At 49.0% G+C, this 16359-nt stretch overlaps 2 gene segments (V, D, J or C); both read left to right on the plus strand.

Moving 5' to 3' along the window:
• The first annotated feature begins 971 nt into the window (after positions 1-971).
• Positions 972-3877, plus strand: LOC120593011 (immunoglobulin lambda variable 8-61-like). The segment is given in 3 exon segments: positions 972-1074; positions 1170-1660; positions 3854-3877. Coding segments are annotated over 3 exon segments (561 nt in total).
• A 4417-nt stretch (positions 3878-8294) lies between these two features.
• LOC120593013 (probable non-functional immunoglobulin lambda variable 1-50) lies at positions 8295-9187 on the plus strand. The segment is given in 2 exon segments: positions 8295-8401; positions 8514-9187. Coding segments are annotated over 2 exon segments (426 nt in total).
• The last annotated feature ends 7172 nt before the right edge of the window (positions 9188-16359 follow it).

Genomic DNA, 16359 nt, shown 5'->3' on the forward strand with positions numbered 1-16359 from the left:
CCAGGTACTAACGATTCTGAAACGAATATGAGATTGTATTTTATTTCCCACTGCGGAAACAGGAACTGTGTAGTTAACTTTCAAAAATTAACGAGAAATCTCATCTCCCTGCTGTTCCCCTTGACCCCAAATCCCCTCGTATGTTTTTCCCAGTTCTCTCTGCTCCTGGGAGACTGTTAAGAGGAGAGGGAGTTTTAAAATTCTCACGATGTTCGCACCAACTTGTTCAGACGGAGTATAATTTTCATTTCTGGTTCCAAGTTACATGTTTCCTTTTTCTTTTAAATCTGGTGTTGGGAGGAAGCTCATAATGTCCTGGTGACATCATCTCCGTTCTTGGCAAACCCTGCAGGGCATTGAAGCCACTCCAGGGGGTCCATGGCTCCTCACAGCAGAGGAGAGTTTCCCCTCCCCCACCAAGGCTGGCAGTGCGGCTCCGTGTGTGGGCGCCCAGCCCTGGGCTCTCACTGCTGAACTGGGGACCATGGACAGGACGGTGGCGGTGGGAGACCCCTGTCCCTTCACACACCACGTGTGACAGGGATTTCCCACTGAGGCTGCTACTGTGGGAGGGATGCCCGCTACTCGTCCTCCAGGGAGACAGGAAGGGACTGGACTGGGGAGGAGAAACCGCTTACGATCAGGGGTGAGTATTGGGGTGCACTAGATTGTCGGTGCCAGAATATGGAGAAAGCAGCATCTCATCACCCAACTCTCAGCCTTTCCAGAGGGGGAATTTGGAACTGAGGTCACCAGACACAGGAGAGACCATTTCGGTGAAAGGCCTGAAGTCTCTTCATCAATGTCTCAGTCACCACGCCATCTGGTCTGTGTGAGGTCCCAGCATCTGCCTCTTTCAAGACCTCGCCCAGGGACATCAGGGTGACTCTGGGTCAGGAAGAGACAGAAAGCTGATTTGCATGAGGCACCTTCTCCTCCTAATGAGTCTGTGAAACTTAAAAAGGCCTGAGGACATCACACTACTGCCCAGGAGCCTGAGGAGTCCGCGACCTGTGAGTGTCCCCACCATGGCCTGGACAGTACTTCTGCTGGGGCTCTTCGCTTATGGCTCAGGTCAGGGGAAGTGACTCTACATATTGGGGGTTCATAAAGACAGGTTCTCTGGGTGACCTTGTTTCATGACAACTGTGTGTCTCCTTTGGTTTTAGGGGCGAATTCTCAGACTGTGGTGACCCAGGAGCCATCGCTGTCAGTGTCTCCTGGAGGGACGGTCACACTCACCTGTGGCCTTAGCTCTGGGTCCGTCTCTACCAGTAAGTACCCCAGCTGGTATCAGCAGACCCCAGGCCGGGCTCCCCGCAGGCTTATCTACAACACAAACAGCCGCCCCTCTGACATCCCTGGTCGCTTCTCCGGATCCATCTCTGGGAACAAAGCCGCCCTCACCATCACGGGGGCCCAGCCTGAGGACGAGGCCGACTATTACTGTAATCTGTATATGGGTAGTAACATTTACACAGTGATGCGAACCCACGGGGAAGTGCAACCAAAACCTCCTCACGTGCTCAGAATGGCTCAGCCTCAGAGGCAGAAGGGAAGAGAGAGGGTTGAAATGGCCAGCATGACATGGGGCGGGGGCTCCAAGGCCATGTTCTCTTGCCCAGTGGTTCATCACCATGTGTCCTCCATTCTCTCCAGGGTGACTCCACAAGACTGGATTCCACTCTCCCTGTCTGCTTGTAATAATGGGGAGGTTCTCAGCTCCAAAATATGTCAACGACAGTGAGACTCAGAGACCCCACTGCTCCCTCTGAGTCCCTCTGATGCAAAGAGCATGAACAGATACACTCTCGTTCATTGTTTGTCCCTGCAGACCACCTGGATAGTTCACTTAGCGTTAAAATGGGAGTCTCACTGCAGTTGCTGGGATTGCAGTTCCTCAAACTAGGCCAACTGTGTGAGAAACGTGTGTTCTTCTGCAGGAATCTGTTTTAACAATCTCTCCAGGAGGTTTTTATGAACATTAAAGTTTAAGAAGTACCTCTACTTCTATAATTCTGAACTTATTCTTGAAAATTTCTGTTTAAAATTCAATTATTTTAACAAGGTAGGACAAAATCTCTCCCATTCAAAAATCAGGGACACTGGGAAACAAAATTAAAATCTCAGGACATGTCTGAAAACTGCGATTTATTTCAAGTTAACCAGAAATTGGAAGGAATTTCCACAAGCACGTGTTCTCTAAGGATGCATTTTGTGGCTCATGGGAACATGTATGCTGTTAGAAGGCGTCTAGAGTAGAAGTGGCTTCCGGAAGCTTATACCTGAGCTGACTCCCCTGACGTCAGGACAGGAGGAGCAGGGCTGCAGGTTGTGTCACTACGCGAGCTCCCCCTAAGGCGTCCGGCACTGGGCCGTGACAGGAGAGAGCGAAATTATGAATTGTTTATTTTCTTCTTCAATAAGAAACATCTTGTTAGAAAAATATTGTGTTGAGGCAATGCAAAATAAATTTAAAGGAAGAATGCGTTCTCTAAGGCAGGTGATCTGTATGGCTTTTTGCACAATTGGATTCCCGATTGGCTCAAGGAAGAGAAAAAGGATATTGGGGGAAAATTACAAAGTCTGAATAAAGCCTGCAGCGGAGTAAATATTATTACTCCAATGTTCTTTTTTCAAAGAAATGACTGTGGTTTTCCAAGATTATAGCATTGTGCGGATGTTTCTATATTAACTCTTCAAGCTTTCTGCAATTGATATGTTATTACAATATTTAAACTTTTATAACACACACAGATGAAAATATTCTCTATTCCTTCCCCTGAGGATAAGGGTCTAAACCATAACTGCTGTGCTGTACGAGGTGCCAGAGCAGCTGATAAAACTTTTCAAACTCAACCCAGGGCCGTGTGCTATATTTCTGATGACATCTTCTCTAAAAAAAAACATATTTTTAAAGTAGTAATCCTACTTGCCATTTACTAGCTCGATGATCCTATAAATAATCTCCCTAGGATGAGATAAGTGTAATCTCTTGTCTGTCCAGTTATTGGAGGAAACCATTTAAAGCTGTTACCAGGAGATTTCCAGTTTGGATAATACGAAGTGTCCCATTCTTCCTAGAACCACTGTCTTATGAGTACAGGATCTGGACATGATACGGCAAAAAGCATAGTTGACTCTAGAAGGTGAAAAGAAGGGAGACTTCGCACATCCTCAGAAGTGGAGGGACGACTGGCTGTCATGTTCTTGGGACCTTATTACCTCCCTACAGTCAAGGGGGGATGAGACAGGGACATGGGACCGTGAACCAACAATGAGAGGAATAGATAGGTAGATAAATAGGTAGATTATGATGATGATAGACAGATAGTTAGATAGATAATAGATATATAGACAGAGAAAAAGAACAAATGAAAGAACAAAATAAAGAAATGAAGAACCAGAAAACAGAGACTCCACGAAAATCCTGTGTTGCTGACCATTTGCGATGCTTAATTCCTACCATTAACATCCTCTTGAGGACGTCGCCAGGGGGCGCTGTGGGTCTGTCCTGAGCTGTGAGGTCTGAAACCCATTCACAGGGTTGTAACTGAATGGGCCCTGTGCCCATGGTCATGGCCTGAGTTAGAGATGACAGCAGGTGCTTCCTCTCAAGGGACAGACTCAGTTCACAAGCACCCGAGCCTCCTCCTGGGAGTGAAGCTACACGCTGGGCTCAAACACAGAACTAGATGGTGCTCTGCACTCATATGTGCATGTTGCCCCACCAAACACAGCCTCCATCCAGGGAGCTGAGGAGCAGAGGAAGGGACATCCCAGAGACCAGCACCAGCCTGAGGCCTGTGGACGTTGAAAGCCCTCACCCTGACCTGAGCTCCTCTGTTCTCAGGCTGTGGTGACTCAGGAGCCCTAATAGATGATGTCCCCTGGCATGACGGTCACTCTCACCTTTGGCTCCAGCACAGGAGCCGTTGCTGATGGTCATCGTCAACATTGGTTCCATCAGAAGAATGGCCAGGCCCCTGGGAGACTGACTTATGATACAAGCAATGAACTCTCCTGGACCTTGCATGGTTCTCGAGTTCCATCCTTGGAGGTAAAACTGCTCTGACCCTCTAGGGCCCCGCCTGAAGCTGAGGCTGAGTATGTCTGCTCATTGGACTACAGTGGAGCATGACACGATGAGAGACCCAGATGACGAACCAGGACATAACCCTTGTCTGCAATGATCCTGGGCACAAATGTCATCACTTGGTATGGGGATCAGATGACCAGACCACTGAGCCCTCAGGGCGGCCTAACGTTGACCACCCTTAGCGAGAAAGATGAAGGAAAGGGTCTGAATTGCTTTCCATGCTCCGTGAGGAGTTCTCATGTGAAGGAAATTGATGAATGAGTTGGGAGAAACTGGTCCAGAAAAAGTACAATTCAAATACTTTACGTTCCAAAACTAATAGTAACGTCTGTGTCCGATCTAAGGTTTGAGATCAAATGTGTTTCCTCCAAAAGAATCACCTTCCATGATTTTGTTGTCAGCTGAAAGCAAAGAAATCACCTTCTGTACATTATAGATGTTTATTAGGGTTCATTGTAATGCAAATCACGTGTATTCTTAATATGTTAGCAGCCTTAAAAATGATATTTCTGGTTGAAGATTTTCTTATTTCCTAATGAGTTGAATGGTGTCCCCAAGGAGACTGTGTTTTGAAGTTCTAACTGAAGAACTAAGGAAGTTATTGGAAAATGGGGTCACTGCAGATGTAATGAGAGAAGATGAGGCCATACTTGGGTAGGGCTGCCTCCTGATGCCATATGACCGCTGTCCCTTTAAGAAGAGGCCCGTGTGGAGATGGAGAGATGCAGGGAGAACACCGTGTGAGGATGGAGGCCGACACTGAGCTCACACGGCTGAAAGCCAAGGAACGCCGGAGGTTGCCGGCCATCCACCAGCAGCCAGGAAGAGGCGAGGGAGGCTTTCCTGCAGCTTTCGGAGTGAGCTGGGCCCTGTGCTCGAAAGTTTGGATTTCCAGCCTCCAGAGCAGTAAAAGATAAGTTTCTGTTGTTTATCAAACACCCAGTGTAAGGTCGTTCTTTATAGCAGTGGGAACAGAGCAAGACAGAAATGGATCCTGAGAAGTAGGGGTGATGCTGTCAGAATTCCCTAAAAGGCGTCCTTGCTGTAAAGCTGCAAGATCATGTCTGAACGCTGCTCCCGTTCTAGGGTTTTGTGGAAGGACGACCTTGTGAGCAATGAAATTGGATATTTGGCTGAAGTGATTTCTAAGCCAAGAGTGGAAGGGGCTTGGCTCCTCCTGACTGCTTATAGTAAAATGAGTGTCAAGAGGAAGTTTTAAAAACAGAATCATCAAGAAAATGGAAATAGCACTTAAAGATACTTCACATTCTGGGACTGACCCAATTATGTGCAGTTAGCCCACAAAGAGTGTGACCAAGGGACCAGCTGACCAGGAGCTGAGTGCCCATCGGCCATCTGCCCGGTAGCCAGGAGCTAGCCTCCAAGCCAATGGAAGAATTCCCTGGGAGGAGGTTCAGAGATCATCAGAGCTCCCACTGGCATCAAGGCCCAGAGACGAGGGCTGGGAGGAGGCAGAGAGGTTTCAAAGGGCGCTTTCAGCACACAGGGGACCTGGGCGCTTCCCGCCCAGGGCCACCTCACATCACATTCTCTGTGCTCCCCTCCCAGCTGGTCTGTGCTCCCCTCCCAGTTGCTCTGTGCATCTGACTTCCACAGGTGTGGCTCTGGCAGGCCTGGTGTGGGCGGTGCCCGTGGCCACCCCTCCAGGCAGCGTACTTTGGTGGCATCATCTGTTTGCAGCATTTTCACCATTAACTGAATTGACAATCCTGGGGCGTGGCTGCCTCCATTTAGATTTTAGAGCAGGAAACCTCGTGGCTGTGGTGTCATCCTACGGGGCTGTGGGGTCGAGTTTCCCCCGGCCTCTAACATCTCGTGTTCTCAGAGGCTGGGGTGGCCTCAGGGGCTTGTTGTGCATGGCCCCAGAGGAGGTGGTCAAGTGCATTCTTGTCAGACCCAAAAAGATTTATATTTAACATACGACTTTATGAAAACAATGTGATCTTAAAAAGAAGAGCTAATATAATCAGTAATCACAGAAAATGGACAAGATTGGCAAAGGAAAAGTTACACTCTCCCCCACATACATATTCAAGTCTAAATTCAGCTTGGCTGGTATTTAGTAACCGAGACAAAATTTAGTAACATATTGATATGAGACAACTTGATTTTATGTGTAAAGATAAATGTAGAAGCAAATTATATTTAAATGAAACTTACAGTAACATAGAAGAAATAGAAAAAATCACGTCTCTCATTTGCTAATATGGAGAAAATCCTAAGTGAAAGTAAAATGAGAGAAAAGAATCCAAAAGGACCAGGATCGTTTACCACACCTAACAGTCCAGGGAACATTGTGCGTGTCAGACTCTCCACCCTGCAGAAGAGGGCGTTCTCTTCCTGCGTCTCAACCCCATGGACCAGAGGGAGCCTCCCTGTGTGTGTCCCTGAGGAAAAGCTCAGAGTCACAGAAGCAGAACAGCACTGGTCCCACTGTCCTCAGAGCGTGTTCCCTACACAGACTCCTCGTGACTCCCCAGTGTTCCCTGCAGGGGTGACGGGCAAGCAGGGGGCTGGGAGGGGGCTCGACACAGGACACGAGTCTGCAGGGAGGACGCGTCAGAGAGACAAGAGTCACAACTCTCTAATCAGCCTATTTCACGCAGCTTCTGTCTTTATTTGTTTCTCAAAACAAAAACAAGAACAACAACCCTCTACAAGCACTTTAAAGGAATATCAAAAATTGAAAAAGTAAAAAAGTCTAAATATATTGTTCAGAAAAAAAATTGCAGAATGAAGATTTTAGCATATTTTAAATGTTGGAGACAGAGAAACTGTGCCCTCATTTCTTCATAACTAAGCCAAGAAGAAATTTTGATATCTCCATACGTGTCCATGGGGGTGTCCATGAGCTGAGACCCAGTGTCCCCTTCTCAAAGGGGAGCAGGAGTTCAGTGGGTCATGTGAAGTTCATAAGTAACAGGGTCCTTGATGAGGAGATTATACAGAGCAAATGAACCCTTGTATTCCATACCTGGATGATAAATTCTATTGATTTTTTCTCCACATCCAAGTGAGGGACACAGAATGGTACTACCTTGGACCCTTCAAAAAAGAAGTATTGGCCCTGTTGTCAGGAAGTCTCAGTGGACAGTCTCAAGCTGTCAGCAACTAAAGGGTGACTCTCAGCTGCAGAGAGCTGCCTTAAACAGACATGTGTGTCCCAGATGAGCCCGTATCCACTGAGAGACAGGAGGGTATAAAGATCAGGTTGATGGAAAGGGCCTCAGAGGTACCGACACAAAGTGACACCTGGCAGGAAGGGAGAGCCACCCCTGAGACTGCGGCATGTGCCCTGAGTCACAACTAGGATGTACGATCTGTCCCAAATGATCAGCTACACGAGCAGTGGTGTTAGGGGGGTGAGTGGAGGAATCTCTCTTTCCATCACATACAGCAAACCGTTTGGGGGATTGATGACTCCATTCCCCCTAAGTCTTGGCCTTGCAGGTGTAGATGTCGTGATGCCAGGACAGGAAACCCTTAGGCCACAGACACCGTCACATCCCAATAAGCGTACGCTCAGCATTGCTGTTTACGGGACAATCATAACGATGAGAGAATGGCATGAAGACAGTCACCAGATTATCAGGACGCATGGACCCTAACGAGCAAGGAATCACATAATGGGAAAGAGCCAAGTGTCCTGCACAGAAGGGGACACGCCTCCCGGGATGGACGCTGTTCTGAACTTCATCCTGGGACAAGAGGAATTTGTACAGGAGGCAATACCTCAGTCCTGACCACTGAACAGCCAAAGGAGCCGTGGACAGAGTGACCCTCAGGAATCTGAGTGGAGCACAGAGACACCCTGAGGTGATGGGGAGACCACAGGAGGAAACACATGTCCTGGCCCTAAGTTCAGAGCAGTTGGAAGACAGCAGATATCTCTGAAGGGCTCTGGTCACCATGTCACACAATGGTGTGTCCTGAAGGTCTAGGGGGTATCAGAGTTGACACCAGCCTCCTGGCACTGCCTAGTACCCTCTTCAAGGTTCACAGCTGTGACAACCCCACACTCCAGGTCACACACACTCCACCCCTTTCTATCTCCTGACACCCTCAGGAAGAGGAGCCTGACCTGGGGCCCAGTGGGGGATCAGAAAGCTGAGGGGCTCATTTGCATGAGTGGACCCTCCCTCTGTCAGAGCTTGAAGAGGGGATGGAGCGACTTGGGGGAAGCTCTGCTTCAGCTGTGGGGACACAGAGGGCAGGACGCGGTGATCATCTCCACCATGGCCTGGTCCCCTCTCCTCCTCACCCTCCTCGCTCACTGCACAGGTCACTGGATACGGGGACAGGGAAAGGGATCCTGGGAGGACACACGGGGCCCTACTTCCTTCTCTTGTCTCTAGACCCAGCATCACCATCTTTGTGTCTCTCCCTCTTCCAGGTTCCTGGGCCCAGTCTGTGCTGACCCAGCCATCCTCAGTGTCTGGGGCCCTGGGACAGAGTGTCACCATCTCCTGCACTGGAAGCAGCTCCAACGTCGGGAGTGGCAATGGTGTGCAGTGGTACCAACAGCTCCCGGAAACAGCCCCCAAAACCCTCATCTATAGTAGTAGCAGTCGACCCTCGGGGGTCCCCGACCGATTCTCTGGCTCCAGATCTGGCAACTCGGCCTCCCTGACCATCCGTGGTCTCCAGGCTGAGGACGAGGCTGATTATTACTGCTCAGCATGGGACAATAGTCTCAGTGCTCCCACAGTGCTCCAGGCCCGTGGGGAAGTGAGACAAGAACCTGCTGTTTCCTGTGCAGTGGGGCTTCCCTGAGCCGACCCCACTGCTCTGACCAGACAGCCGCCTTCTTTGTGTGTTTAACCTAACAGTGAAGGTTGAGAACCACCCCAGGCAAATGTTCTTTAGAGAATTCTGCTCCAAATCTGTCCTTGTTGGCAACAGATTGAGTAATTTTCTCAAGTTGAGCAATTTCTGGGTACCAAGGTTTTGCTGCTCTAGGGACAGATTCTGTGACAGGTTAGGGTACAACGAGGTACACAGAATCCAGCCCCCTCTGTATCAGGAAATATCATTTGTGTCTAGTACGGGTCCTGGTATAAAGTGCTGCCAGGAACAGGCCCCTAATCTCGCATTTATTATTATAGGAGTCGACCTTCAGGGTCCTGTCTGATCACCTGGCTCAGATCTGGCACCTCGGACTCTTTAAGCATCACTGGGCTGAGGCCTTAGGTCGAGGCTGATACTCAGTGCACCTCTGTGACAGCAGCCTCGGTGTTCACACAGAGCTCCAGGCCTGTGGGGAACTGAGACCAGAACCACTTTATCATCTGCCAGGAGTGGGAACGCCCAGCAGCGCCCACTCAGGCTGCGTCTGTGGCTTCTGCTCCTTCTGATTCTGCTGCTGCCTCCATGGGCCCAGGCTCATCCAGGGTCAGCGCCTGGGAGTGAAGGCTCCTCCTCTCCCTTATGTCCTCAAAGTCACTCACTGCAGCAAAGGGTCTCAAGGAGACGAAGGCCAGCTCCCCATCAGCTGGGTACATTGAGTCTCTGCATTGACGCTCCGGGGCAGAGATGGGGTTCCAGCCATGGTCTTCTCAGCCCTGAACTGTGACTGTGGAATCCTGCATCTTCATCATTGGTCATTTACCTCTTTCCAGAAGTTTTCAGACTAAGTTGTCCTCTCATGAGTCCTCAGTGTGAATGCATGTTCTTTCTGCTCACGGGGAGGTGTCTTCTGTCCCTAGTGCATTGGCCCCGGAGTGTCTCAGGCTCCAGCATCCATTTGGGGCTTTGGGAATGAGCACGTGTCCATGCCCATCGATGTGAAGATCTACCCATCCATTTCTTCTTGTTCAATTGCATTGTGATACTTGCATAATGGTGATGGATAATAATGGAGCTAAAGTCACACTGACCCTCTCCTGGTCTCCGTGGAAATGTCCTCCTCCCCGCCCTATTAGCTCAGGTGCTGGCTGTAGGACTAAGTCATGTGTGCGTGGGAGACAGGGTGAATTACTGTATCGTAAATGTACCTCTCTGTGTCTATTTGTGTCTGTTTTTATTAGGAATTTAAATTTGGTGAAAGACTCTTTCAGGGTCCAGCGAAATCATGTAATTTAACTTATGATCTATGGATATGATCTGCAACATTGAAATTTGATCAGTATGGAGCCCAACCTCTATACCTGGAATAAATCACATGTGGTATGTTCCATCCTCTTAGTAATCTGATACTGACACATCTCTGTGAATATTGGATTTAAAACATCTGTATCAATGTTTTGTAGAATTGCTCTGTAATTTCCTTTAATGTATTTTACTTGTCAGATGTAGATATCACTGTTCTACTCATCTCCTACAAGAATTAGGAAGTATCCGATTTTTCTTAATATCAAAATATACATATGACTTAAATATTTGAAGCCTCTAAAGGTTTGTTATGTCCATGTTGTCTTATGATTTTTTTGAAACATGTGGAATAGATTTATAATAACGTATGGTGTTATTTCTAAGGATTTGGTCTCCCTGTTCATTTTTTTAATGGAATAAATTTTTTAATCTTCCTAAGAAAAATGCACTTTATGTATTTTTAATAAGAATTAATAAATTTTTTTAATTTTTCATTTTCTCCAATGCCATTTTTCTTTTGTGTATTGTGTATAAACCAGTTTAAGTAAAATGTAGTAAGTGGTTGTTCAATCTTCTCATTTCTGAATCTAATTTAGATGTGACAATGAGATCTAATTTTTTGAACTATCTCCCTCATTCATTGTTGCATTTATTATGAAGGAAAGGTGGTTCTCATTTGTCTTTTTCCTTACCTGGAAGAATTCTCAATTTATCCCTCTTGTTTGCTCCTCTCTTTATCATATGGGAAATGCTCTGCCTGTATTACATCAAATGAGTATAAAGAGATTTTTAAAATGCACCAACCAACACAGTCTCAATGAGCCCAGTTGTGAAAGCCTTTCTTCTACTCGCCTGCATGTGAATCTCAAAGTCGAGGACACCCAGATGCCCCCTCTGATGAAGTCTCCTGGCTCAGAGACTCTATATGGGCCCAAAAAGACCCTGTCCTCCCTCCAGAGCCACACCAGTGAGCACCAGGGCAGGCCTGGCCGATGCCATTCTGGGAAATGTCCATCTAGGAATAAATTCAGCCTCAAAGACGGGGGTCAGGGCAAAACTTTGAAGAAACTGCATCTATGGGGTTGGAATATAAAGCTTTGTCATCCATTCACCCTAGAGTCCCACAGATGTCAGGAGTTACCATAGGTTAAACCTCATCCTGGTGCTCTCCTGGGTGAAAGGTGAACCAGTCCATGAGATGAAACTGGCACCTCCGTCAACTCCAGCCCTGTGCCAGCCCTCACTGGCCTCCCTTGGCCCTGCTACTCAGGTGAAGGAGACCCCTCTGTGACTGCTCGGACTCTAGGACCGTCCCTGACCACGATCACCAGTGGGCAGGTCACTGCAGGGGAAAAGACCGTGCACATGGTGTGGCTGGAACCCACATATGGAGGCGGGGACCCCTGGACAGTCCTCAGGCTCCTTAGGCACCTGCGGAAGCTCCCTGATGGCTTCTGAATCCATCAGTTCACATCTAAAACGTCAACGGGGGCCCCGGGAACCTTGACATTATCTTCTAAAAGACCCCTTTCCCGCCATCTCCCCCATCCCTCAGACTGCTGTCTCTGCTCTGTGTCCTCCCCCTGAAACCCCGGGGACATTAGTCTCACCATGGGGCCCCCCTGGCACCTAGGTGGGGTGATAGGCCAGGCCGAGGTCAGGCCTCGCAGAGTGACTGCTCTGTCCCCTGTTGTAGAAGGAACGGTCGTCATGGTTAGAGGCCCAGCACCCACATTTACACTCAGCACATTCAACTGCACAGTGAAGGGACCCCCTAAACTCCTTAGGAAGCTACACCCTCTCTTCTCTGACACCCAAGGCCGCCTGTTTTCAAGACTTCCCCTTCCTGCACGAACCTATTGGCCTTTATTAACACGGCTCAAAACAAAAGAATAAGGGAAAGAAAAGATCCTGTCGGTCCTACAGAAACGCCAGGTGGCACAGGTCTGCGCAGGGAGGTCACGCACAGTTTCTGCACATCTGACTCGAAGTCGAGCTCAGAGCTTCATCCATGTGAAACCACTTTTAACTATGAGTTGTTATTTTGGGTCACCGTGATATTTCTCTTAAGTCATTTTTTTTATTTCGATTTCTGATGAGCTCCAAGTACTACATCAATACACGCTTGTCGGGCTGGAGAACGCACAGCTCAGTCCTGTGCCAGGAGGATGCGAAACAACAAAACATCTGTGCTACAGCCTCCTGCAGCATCGATTTTGCTATCGGACTGGGGAGAAACAAGTCAGTTTATAATAATCCCCTCCTCTGCCCCCCGCAAACACAGAAGAAGAGATGGAGAAGACTGGGGAAGGGGAGACGCCCGAGGAAACAGTCCAGGCTCTGAAGTGTCACCAGGTGGGGTGGACGGGCCAGTTGCATCAAGGATGGAAGCCTCTCTCTCCTCTTGTCTCTCAGGTAATTCCTGACAGGTCTTAAAACTCCATGGATGTTTTGGACACGATACTTTTGAAGGCCATGGAGGGGCCAGCCGGCCTCTTCATCTGTGCGCTGTGGAGGGAACACCCAGCACGTCACACACCTCCCTCCTCCACGGCACAAGTCCTCTCACCTGCACGTGCTGTGCACACAGGGCTGCGTGGACTTCCGGCAGAGCTCCCGCCACAGCTGGCCGGGTCTCGCACGTGGCGGGTCTCCTGCTCCATCGCCCTGGGCTCCCTGGAGGTCCAAGAATTCCTGCTCCACGTAAAGCACAGGGACGATGTCGTGGACTCCCACGCGCTTACCCTTGCACAGTGAATAGTGACCCCGTGGATGAGTGACACATTCAGGTCAGTAGCTCAGCGCATCAGAATTGGCTCTTCTCCTTGGGAGCCTGAGAGCTGAGCCATGAATCTGAGCGCCTCGGTGTTTCCATCTGATGAACCAGAATAATAAACAAACCTGCAGGTGGAGCTGGGCTGCGGGTTCTCTGAGTTATGGGTAGAGAGTGTGCAGCTGTGATGGAAGTGATTTCAGCGGGTTCACACTGACATCTGTGTCGTGTAAGTGGAACATAACTCCTGGGGGGACACATAGTCTCACACATGCACCTCATAAGCGCACACTCACAATCACACCACACAGAATTACACAAGACACCCCCACCCTAAGCACACAGATCTATGTCACCCAGAGGGAGCTCAGTAACTTCCAGGTGTTGTACACCATTCTTTTCCTAATCTGGAGAATCAGCTCCTTTTTTTACCAAAGCCACAATCCCCATTCCCTCCAGGAGCCTGGAGTCCTGTGGGAGCTCAGCCTGACAGCATCAGGGATGCCCACCTGTCTCATCTGCGTGTCTCCCTCGGCCGGTGACGAAGTCCAGAACGTGCTCCGTGTCCTCTTGCTCTGAGACCACCTGAGATCACAGAAGAGAACACTGCGAGGGTCACATCAGGCCACACTTTTTGGGTTCTCTCTGTAAATACCGAAAACCAAATGGAAATCATGGACACGTCAAGGCCGCACAGCAAGCTTAGAGTGCACCTGTGCAAACGCATGGACTTGTACTGGACGCCGTCTCTGCCCCTTCCGGTCGGTGACCAGGACGTTCTTAATCCCAGGAGGAAGTGCTGCTTCTCAGCAAAGCCCCACCACACAGCTGCCAGCCTGCTGCTGCCACCGTGGATGCTCCTGGGGTCAGATGTCATGGTGTTACAGCTCTGCTCCCACCCACAGGACACAGCATGGACGCACACAGCGCACATTCTCATGGGTGCACATCTGCACTTGAACGAGAAAGAGAGAAAGAAGAGGGAAATTTTGTTTGACAAATTGGAGAGTGAGAAATGAAAGAGAAATGATATTTCAAGAAAAAAATAATCACCCATTTGTCGTGGCGGCATTCAGAAGATTCATATGAATCTGTCTCTAGAGCAGCAACTCACATTCCCATCTTGCAGGACTCCAGCTAGGAAGCTGAGGGCTCTCAACTTCTACCACATTTTAACCTCTTGCCTCACAGGTGACAGTTACAACGGAAGGCCAGATGTCCGTCACCACATAACCACTGCCACCGGTCATCATAGAATTTTCAGAATGACCGCACGGGGTCCAACTGCTATTATGTAGAAAATTGTGTTTTTAATACATAAAAATCTCTCATTTAAGAGGAGTTTTGTATCTATATCTATTAATTTACTGATCAGCATCTCTGCATGTCACTGTGTGCTTGAAAGCCTGGCTCTTCATAGAGTAATTAAGACAAAAAGCAATATACTTTTACCAGCGTATTTCTGTAGGTCAATGTGACTGAAGGCAGGGTCGGCAGTGAGTTTTTAGACATGTCATTCCAAGCACAATCTAGAAGAGAAACATTTCATTATTTAGAACTTACGCTGTCCTGATCCAGGGCAGGATGACGGAGGCGGGGCCTGGGCCTCACAGAGCGGGGCTGAGAGAAGAGGGCAGAGGCAGAGAGGATGTTGTTCTAGAATATATAGGAAGAGGTTTGCTGCATGCTTGGTCAGGTGTGGGGGTGTCTCTCGGGTGACTCCACGTGTGTGACTGGGTCAGGGTGTGCGATCACAACGCATTAACTGTAACTCTGTCCTAGTGTCTTCACAGTGCTTCACCCATATGTCGTGGAGGGTGGAAAGATTTTTTTTTAATATCGAGTCATCATATTAATGAGTTATTTCTTATAAAACACATATTTTATGTGTTTCGGTTTTGCTTTAGAAGACACTTTTGTTTCCAAAATACTTTTTATTAGGTACTAAGTGTCATCACTCACCGGGAATTGAATGCCGCAGCAGTGACCAACACTGTCAAGGCCATGGACATCCTGTGAGTTTTGTTCTGATTCAGCGTTAGGGAAATCGAGCTGATGTTGTCGGGGAGCCATTTTGTCGAAACCATGAAGTACTAACAGGAATGGAGTACAGAAGTCTGAAGTTCAAAGGCAAAAGCTTGGCTACATAAATGTGTTTTCTGTTGACTGCAGTTTATTAAGGCCATTGTAACTACATTGTGGATTCGATCACTGGTTTAAATAATCATGTTAATGTTCACGAAGCAAGTAGAATAATATCAAGCACATAGCGAGTACCACAGAAGGATCTGGAAAGTAGTTTAAAGAATTTGTGGACTGTGAGGAGCTGGCTCAGGTGAGGAATCTGGCACTGGGTGTCACCCCTTTGTTCCTTTACTTGCAACGTCAACCCCTCAGCACTTGCCCAAACTTCCAACCCCATCCTGAAGCACAGCCTGCATCTTGTGTGGAGACCCCTTCTCTCTGGTGTCCACGGTCTGGGCTGTGGGTTCCTGGCTGCTCCCTGGGGTGGGGGGTGGGGAGGCTGGTGCCCTTGATCACCTTCCTCCGGGTGGAAGAGCAGCAAAGGGATCCGTCTCTCTTCTAAGTAACAAGGTCTCTTCATGAAGAATTCCCCAGTCGTTTCTTAAATGGATCTGCCCCTTCAGGATGAAGATCAGGGCACGTGCAGAGAGTGATGGACACTGGCCTCTGTGCTGGGGAGTGGCCTGTGGGGAGTGGGAGAGAGGGGCCGGTCCACACAGGCCTTCAGCCACAGGATGTGGCATGGTATAAGTGTCCTCTGCCCTTCTGCTCACTAGGCTCAGGACAAGTGATCTCTGAGGGTCACTCACGTATGTCCCCAAGAACATCATGATTTAAAAGGTAGAAGGAGCAAAAGATGACCTCATGCTGAAGACGCCATGTGTGTAAAGTGAGGAGTGAGGTGTGGGGACTCCTGCTGCCTAATAAAAAGCCTCTGCCCCGCGTGGTGGGCCGTGTGCCAGGCAGCGCTGGTGTCCAGATTCTCTCTCTCTCTCTCTCTCCCCTCAGCCCCAGATCACCCAGCCCAGGCATAAGTGAATCAGGTCTCTGAGACAGCAGAGGGCGCTGTGGGTCTGTCCCTGAAGGTCTGTTGGGGACCTCAGCTGGGAAACCAGCCTGGAGCCCTGCCTAGTCCCTCTGCTCTGTGCTCACTGGGACCAGCAGCTGTGAGGCCGAGGGCCCCAGGAGAGTGTCCCCCCAGCCCCACCCTCTCCTCAGCTTTCACCAAATTTAGCCCCAGAGACACCAGGGGGAGGAGCAATTTGCATGAGGGGTTCCTGTCTGCCCTACATGAGGGGAGAAGAGAAGAGGGACTCTGTGCAGTTTTCTCGCTTGCGGGGCTCAGAAGCAG

This window comes from Pteropus medius, unplaced genomic scaffold (assembly GCF_902729225.1).
Source record: "Pteropus medius unplaced genomic scaffold, Ma_sr-lr_union100, whole genome shotgun sequence".
Taxonomy (NCBI): Eukaryota; Metazoa; Chordata; class Mammalia; order Chiroptera; family Pteropodidae; genus Pteropus; species Pteropus medius.